Genomic DNA, 6,964 nt, shown 5'->3' with positions numbered 1-6,964 from the left:
CTAGGGCTAGGGATAGGGATAGGGATAGGGATAGGGATAGGGATAGGGATAGGGTTAGGGATAGGGATAGGGTTAGGGCTAGGGCTAGGGATAGGGATGGGGATGGGGATAGGGATAGGGATAGGGATAGGGATAGGGATAGGGATAGGGATGGGGATAGGGATAGGGATAGGGATAGGGATGGGGTTAGGGATAGGGATAGGAATATTGATAGGGATAGGGATAGGAATATTGATAGGGTTAGGGATAGTGATAGGGATAGGGTTAGGGATAGGGATAGGAATAGGGTTAGGGCTAGGGCTAGGGCTAGGGCTAGGGCTAGGGTTAGGGATAGGGATAGGGATAGGGTTAGGGATAGGGATAGGGATAGGGATAGGGATAGGGTTAGGGATAGGGATAGGGCTAGAGCCAGGGCTAGCCAGGCTAGGCCAGGGCTATCCGAAAAAGGCGGGCTAGGGCTAGGGCTAGGGCTAGGGCTAGGGCTAGGGCTAGGGCTAGGGCTAGGGCTAGGGCTAGGGTTAGAGATTGTGTAACACACAGACTCCCCTTTACCTTGTGATGTTGGGTTTGATGGTGACATTGTTGCGTTGTATGTTGTGGATCAGGGTGGGGCTGACTGTAGGCTGGGTCTGCAGAGCTCTCATCTTCGGGTTCAGCCCCCATCTGCAGTAAACAACAACAACAAGGCAGTCAGAGATGGCAGACTTCACCCCCTCACCCATACTGCTTGGGGACACCCCTATATTTGCCACACTTCCAATCTCACCAATAGAAAACTTAAGACACTGATGAGAATTAATGACAAATTGCTGCATTGTATGTGTTGGAAATTGTAGAAAGATACAGACACACACACACACACACACACAAACACACAGGGCTACACTTACTCACCCACTCACTCACTATCCTGGTTTAGATTATTCTGCTGCCAGTTTCCCTGTCCCAGGGGTGGGCAGCAGTTGGCTGTTCTGGACACCACGCCTTCAGCTAGCTCTGTCCTGTGGGTCTGTACTGGACAGACCACACGCTACAAACTGGAAAAATGGGCACCATGCAAAATGCCTTTTCTAGTTCACTTCTAAGAACAGTGATTGAATGCATAATTTTGCTGAGCAACTTTGGCACTAGATTTTTGATTTTTTGGAAAGGCTGTTCTGATATGTCATCATTCCAGAATGCCAGAATGTCTCAAATTCATTAACACGTCAGATTTTATGATCAGCACCTACCTGTAAGGGTTGCCATGAATGAGTGTCACCACAGTTTCCAGGACGTTTGTGGCCAGTTTCCATGGTAACCAGAGGAAGGTACGGCAGGCGTAGTGGTCCGTGGGCCGGCCGAACACGTAGTTGGGGAGAACCCAGGCGCCGGACCGCGTACTCAGGTACACCTTACGACACCTATGTGTACATTGTACATGGGAACAAAAGGGTTATGAGCTAGAAACTTGAAAGTAACATTTTACAAAGCAAATGTAATGTTAACCTTTGAACGGTCTAGATTGACAAACTACTGCTTGGCTTATTCTTACTCAAACACTTTCATATACATGTATATGGTGACCAGCCCCTCCAACATCCTGCCACTTTGCTACATAATGTACTCCAGGGAAGGAGAGAGAGAAGAAATAGCTAAGGTAGGTTTCAATTACAGGCTAAATACTTGTTACATTTCATTGTTGAGTCTACTTTAAAAAAGTTATTCTCAAAAGAATTACATTAAAATTCCTTGGATCTAAAGTTAACCAATTCAATACATGCGTTTCATATTAATGCTATTATATGAAACTAGCGAAGTCATTTAAAAATGTCGATTGGGATACACAAAATGTAGCAATGTTTAGTTGATACATGCCTTCCCACTGTAGCAGCGTCCACTGCCACATCCACAGCACTGTTGCCGATCCCCACCACCAGTACCCGCCCCCCCACCAACCGGTTAGTGATGGGGTCTTTGTAGTCTGCACTGTGAATCAACTCACCTGCACAGCATAGGAGTGAGTTTTAAAACACACTAAGATGTTATTAGATATTAAGATGTTAGTATATGAACATGGAATTCCATATTTGTCACAAGAACATATGGGCCTCATCATTGGGGCCTTGAAATTTAAGATTTTCTTGATCTGAGCTCTGAGAACTACTATTCCTAAAGCTCTTCAAGACAAGACTCCACCAATGAATGTTTTGCAGTGGTTAAGCTATAAATTATTTCATAAACTTTCCCTATGTCAAGGTTGTCTTTGTATCTATACTAAAAAAGCACTAAGAAGACTAAGAAGTAGTGGTCCAGGAATAAATTTGTGTCAAGATCTGAAGATGAAGATGATACTATAATGTTTTTGACCTACCCTTGAATGTTTCTTGCCCGGGAAACTTTGCGAGGCTGGGGGTCACATGATGCCCTGTTGCTATGGCAACAAACTTGGCGACATATACCTCCTCCTCCCCTGTGGTCCATCCTCCCTTCCCATCATCCTCCACTCTGGTCGCCGTGACAACCCATTTGTCATCTGGGGAAAGAGGAAATCATCAACATTTCTGTTCTTACTTTAGACTTACTGTTGGGTGATGACTTAGATTTAACTTACAAGGTGTAAAGAACATACACACATACATACATTTCCAGGCTTTGAAATGACAACAAAATGGACTTTTCGATCACTCTGATCCTACAGAAGTAGGAAATGAGGAAAGGTGACAATGACATGATGACACTACAGCAAGACAAACCCACTGGAGTGAGCTTTCAACTCTTTTTCTTTGAATTATAAACCATACATGTATTGAACTGCTTTTTTGTGAACCTTGCATGCCTTTCTTTAGTACAGTGCATAATGTCCTAGAATACATAGAACCAGCTAAAATGAAGCCATTTGACCTTTTCTCTCCATCTTGTTGACCTGTGTCTGGAAGCTGATGACCTTGTTGATGCCAAAGTGCATGACGTAGTCAGTGATGTACTTGGCCATGTGGGAGTGGTGTGGATAGTCTGGGACGTCGTCTGGGAACGGGAAGTCAGAGAAGCAGTAGTTGTGCTTCGAGACGTTTCTGGAGAGAAAAGTATGAAAATACAATGTATGGTTTTTAGTGCACTGCCGCCTGGCAGAAAATTGAGATCGGGGCTAGATAAATCTTTTGGTGACCGCTAAAAACAGTATCAAATTGGCCAGGCATTATCCATTAGCCAGACTGTACCCATTGGCACTCTTTTGGCCAATGAATACTGCCTTGCCACCATATGATCTGCTTGGAGATTATTTCTGAGGAATGGCGGAAAAACCTGTCCAGTCCAAATAAGGGGCTCTAGATATACACAAAACCCCACAATGCAGCCTGGTGACCCAAGCACTTCCATACCTGGATGTAACAAACAAACAAACAAACAAACAAACAAACCCAGAGTGACTCACATGTGCGTACATCTCATGACCCCGTATCCGACCTTGTCTCGGAACGTCCACAGCCCGCCGACCTCACCCGTACGCTCCAGAACTTTGACCTTTAACCCCACATCCAGGAGGCATTTGGCTGTAACCACACCTGCAAAGAAAAAAGTTTCAAAATTTAACTCCTATATCTAAACTAGATGTAGTCCAGAAATGTATTGCACATCATTTCAAAGATCAAGAAATTATAAAACCCACTCATTATGCGCAACATGGGACCACTGCATATTATCCACTGCCTTCAAAGATTGAGGCATACCCAATAATAGTAAGTGTAGTACCTTACAGTTGATCCGACAGTGGCTGTGTGTACTTTATTACTTATCCTTTACTTTGACACTGTACATGCAATTAATCCTGACTTTAAAAATAAAATTTATTAACACTCCACTGGTCCATTCAGGCCTCGAAATTAACTTTTTTTTCTATTGTCCCAGAATTGTCCCAAAATAGATTTTGATTGTCCCGAACTGAGGATGAACTGTCCCAGCCTGATTTTTCTAGGAAATAAGCAACAACAATAAAAACAACAACAACTGAATTTGTACAACTTGAAGTCCACTTCAACAGTTCAAGTAAATAATATTAGTAAATATCCATCATTTTTCCCAGACTGTAGGGAAATACAGTATCATGGGTGCGCCACCATCTTCAGGCCCCCCTCCCCGACATTTGGAAAATCCTGACTGGTCAAATTCAAATGTTTGTCAGAGTATTATGGACTGCTGGCGGCCCGCAGCAGGATAGATAGATTGCGTTCCTAAATGACGTGGACGGTTTTAGAATTTTACAATTGCCCCAAAATTGTCCCGAAGCATAATTTGAATTGTCCCGAGCTGAAAATTTAGTGTCATTTGACACTGGGACAATGTTAATTTCGAGCCCTGCCATTGATTCCCCACTAATGCCTACCTGATATTCCAGCTCCAATCACCACAACATCAGTTTCTAAGGTGGTAGCCATGTTCCTACTGTCACTCAAGATACAGACACACCTGTAGAAGGAAGAGAATCTTTTCCTAAGGGATCATCTAAAAGTGGTCCTTAACACACAGAGGTGGCTACTAGCATTGTACAGTTAGACTTTGCTCCAACACATAGAAACAAAACAAACCCTCCAAATTTCCCTATGACCTACAACATATTAAGTAATAGGCTTCCCTAGGCCTTAAGCTATAGCTAAGGGTCGTACTTAACTGATTGAGAGCCCAGTTTCTAACAATGCAAGGACGTTATGTTAAAGTTCCTTGCATGCAGCCTTACCTGTGACTTCTGTTCTCGTTCTATACCCTAGATCCACCAGCCACACGTGCGGTACGTGCCGAGCCTGGGATCAGCGAGCTAGGCACACATGACTTTTGGACCTGGGGACCTAGGTGTAAAGATCGTCTAAAACAATTATGAGTATATTTTACTTACCTTGCATGCACAGTTCAAAGTTTCGATAAAAGCCAAAAACAGCCAGTGTGCAAAGCAGTTAATTTTTAGAACAAGGGCACAGCTTATGTTAGAGAAGGTGATTTCTTAGTCTGTTGTTTTTTCCGGTGCTGATTTTAAATATTAAACCAAAATACGATATACTAGTAATTTACAGGTCAGACCTATGCCCTAGCCTAGCTGTGTGTAAGTTATAACTTCGAAACATGAATTGAAAGAAAAACTCACGTTTTTGTGCTACTAGGAAGCGTACATGCTATTTCTAGCAATATTTTCTACCTATAGAATTTGTACGTACCACAAGTAGAGGTATTTCAGTGCGTATATATCAGTATATAAAGTTATAAACAGATATTGCTCATGCTCACGTTTCGCGCCACACCCCAGCTGGTGACCTTTGCCCTCAGCAGGACCGGGTAGTTCCGCGTCTGCGCACTGCGTGCCGGTGACGTCACGGCAGTATTTGCAGGTTGGGTGTTCCACAGGAGATATCAGCGCCGAAGGTCAGTTTGAAACTCCGTTTTCTCAACGTTTCTACCCTCTGTAGACTTGTCAGTAATATTTTACGTATTTAGGTGTTATTTTTACAGAAGGCGGGTTTGATTTGGCGAAAATTGTCGCAGAAGTGGAGAAATTCGCGTCCCAAAAATGGGCGGAAAACTGAGTTGGGGAGGGGCATGCTTGAACTGCGACTGTAAATAATACAAAATCCAACTCGTGTTGGAGGTTTTATAACTGCGATTATCTCACAAAATACACAACAACTTAATAATACTCTTCTTAGACCTCTTAAATACTTATTCTCGACGCTTAATTTATGACCTGTTTTTAGTTCCGATATTTCCTGTTATCGTTCTTGCGATCACAACATATTTTTGCTTCCTTTCCAAATGCATGATGGTGATGATGAGGAAACAGCATGTAAAATTCATGTCTGCCCTGTGTGTGCTGTTAACCGCCGAAATGAGTCCTTAGCATGGTTCACAGAATTTATCATAGCGCAGTCAGAATCGGGAAAGCCAGGCTAAAATATATGTCGTTGTAATCCTTACAAGTCAGGGAACCTTGGGAAGTTCACTTGAAGATCACACTTGTACACAAAAACGAGCTTTGTAGCGTCAAAGTTGACCATTATTCGCTAGCTAAGAACTCATTTTGGCGTAGGTTTTCGAACTGTATGGGGGTTTCCGTGATACCGCTAATCCCATCTACTTCCGGGTCACGGCTTACGAGGTTCGGTTACTAGTATATTACACACCGAAGAGCGAAGGAAACGTTGCGGAGTGAAATTTCATGAAAAAAAGCTCTTAAAAAGCCGCGCCTATAAGGTTTCGCGACTTCTTCCCAAAAATCCAATTACGCTTTGGCGAGTATATTAGGGTCTGCCCTCCGTGTCTATCATATAAATGATACACGTAAACGTCGGGTCGTCTTCGAAGTACCTTATGTATCATTTCAATGATACGTGTAACTACCTAGGTTTTCCAAAGTCGGGCTGACTTCCAATATAGTAACCCCACTATCATATCTACGCATGTGTGAGACGGGTACACTGTACCAGCAATCATTTCTTAAATAGCTAATAGAAGAGTTACCACTTGGCTCTTAAAAAGCCGCGCCAATAAGGTTTCGCAACTTCTTCCTAAAAATCCAATTACGCTTTGGCGAGAATATTAGGGTCTGCCCTCCGTGTCTATCATATAAATGATACACGTAAACGTCGGGTCGTCCTCGGAGTGCTTTTTGTATCATTTCAATGATACGTGTAACTACCTAGGTTTTCCAAAGTCGGACTGACCTCCAATATAGTAACCCCACTAGTACTATCATATCTACGCATGTGTGAGACGATAAAAATCCCTTCACCCTTTGGCGAGTACTCTTTCTCGCAAAGGCGATTATGGTCTGCCCTGCGTGTCTATCATATAAATGATACACGCAAACGTCGGGTCGTCTTCGAAGTACCTTATGTATCATTTCAATGATACGTGTAACTACCTAGGTTTTCCAAAGTCGGACTGACTTCCAATATAGTAACCCCACTATCATATCTACGCATGTGTGAGACGATCAAAA

The 6,964-nt window shown here is 43.0% G+C and overlaps 2 protein-coding genes across 3 annotated transcripts in view; one reads left to right on the top strand and one right to left on the bottom strand.

Moving 5' to 3' along the window:
* Window positions 1-548: 548 nt before the first annotated feature.
* LOC109485704 (dimethylaniline monooxygenase [N-oxide-forming] 5-like) lies at window positions 549-5,279 on the bottom strand. The gene is made up of 9 exons (XM_019789370.1): window positions 5,257-5,279; window positions 4,715-4,840; window positions 4,364-4,446; window positions 3,416-3,545; window positions 2,884-3,053; window positions 2,354-2,515; window positions 1,858-1,984; window positions 1,233-1,403; window positions 549-663 (listed from the first exon to the last, which is right to left on the bottom strand). Exons 3-9 carry the CDS (start codon window positions 4,413-4,415, stop codon window positions 549-551), a joined length of 927 nt encoding a protein of 308 aa, XP_019644929.1. The 5' UTR covers window positions 4,416-4,446; window positions 4,715-4,840; window positions 5,257-5,279.
* A 49-nt stretch (window positions 5,280-5,328) lies between these two features.
* Window positions 5,329-6,964, top strand: part of LOC109485752 (calcium-binding protein 39-like) — a 15,777-nt gene continuing 14,141 nt past the window's right edge. For both annotated transcript variants that reach the window (XM_019789429.1, XM_019789430.1), the window contains exon 1: window positions 5,329-5,391. The gene's annotated coding sequence lies outside the window, so the exon portion shown is untranslated. The remainder of the gene's footprint in view (window positions 5,392-6,964) is intronic.

Source organism: Branchiostoma belcheri, unplaced genomic scaffold, assembly GCF_001625305.1.
Source record: "Branchiostoma belcheri isolate BF01 breed outbred unplaced genomic scaffold, Haploidv18h27 scaffold78, whole genome shotgun sequence".
NCBI classification, from domain to species: Eukaryota; Metazoa; Chordata; class Leptocardii; order Amphioxiformes; family Branchiostomatidae; genus Branchiostoma; species Branchiostoma belcheri.
Note: the sequence above shows the minus strand (reverse complement) of the source record. Positions and strands in the feature narration are given on the sequence as shown.

Bases quoted from the DNA above. Each gene is read 5' to 3' on its own strand.
- LOC109485704 (XM_019789370.1), bottom strand. From the start codon at position 4,415: ATGGCTACCACCTTAGAAACTGATGTTGTGGTGATTGGAGCTGGAATA. The intron at 3,546-4,363 runs GTAGGCATTAGT...TTTTCTTTGCAG, and splicing joins GATTGGAGCTGGAATATCAG to GTGTGGTTACAGCCAAATGC. The intron at 3,054-3,415 runs GTGAGTCACTCT...TTTTCTCTCCAG, and splicing joins GTCATGAGATGTACGCACAT to AAACGTCTCGAAGCACAACT.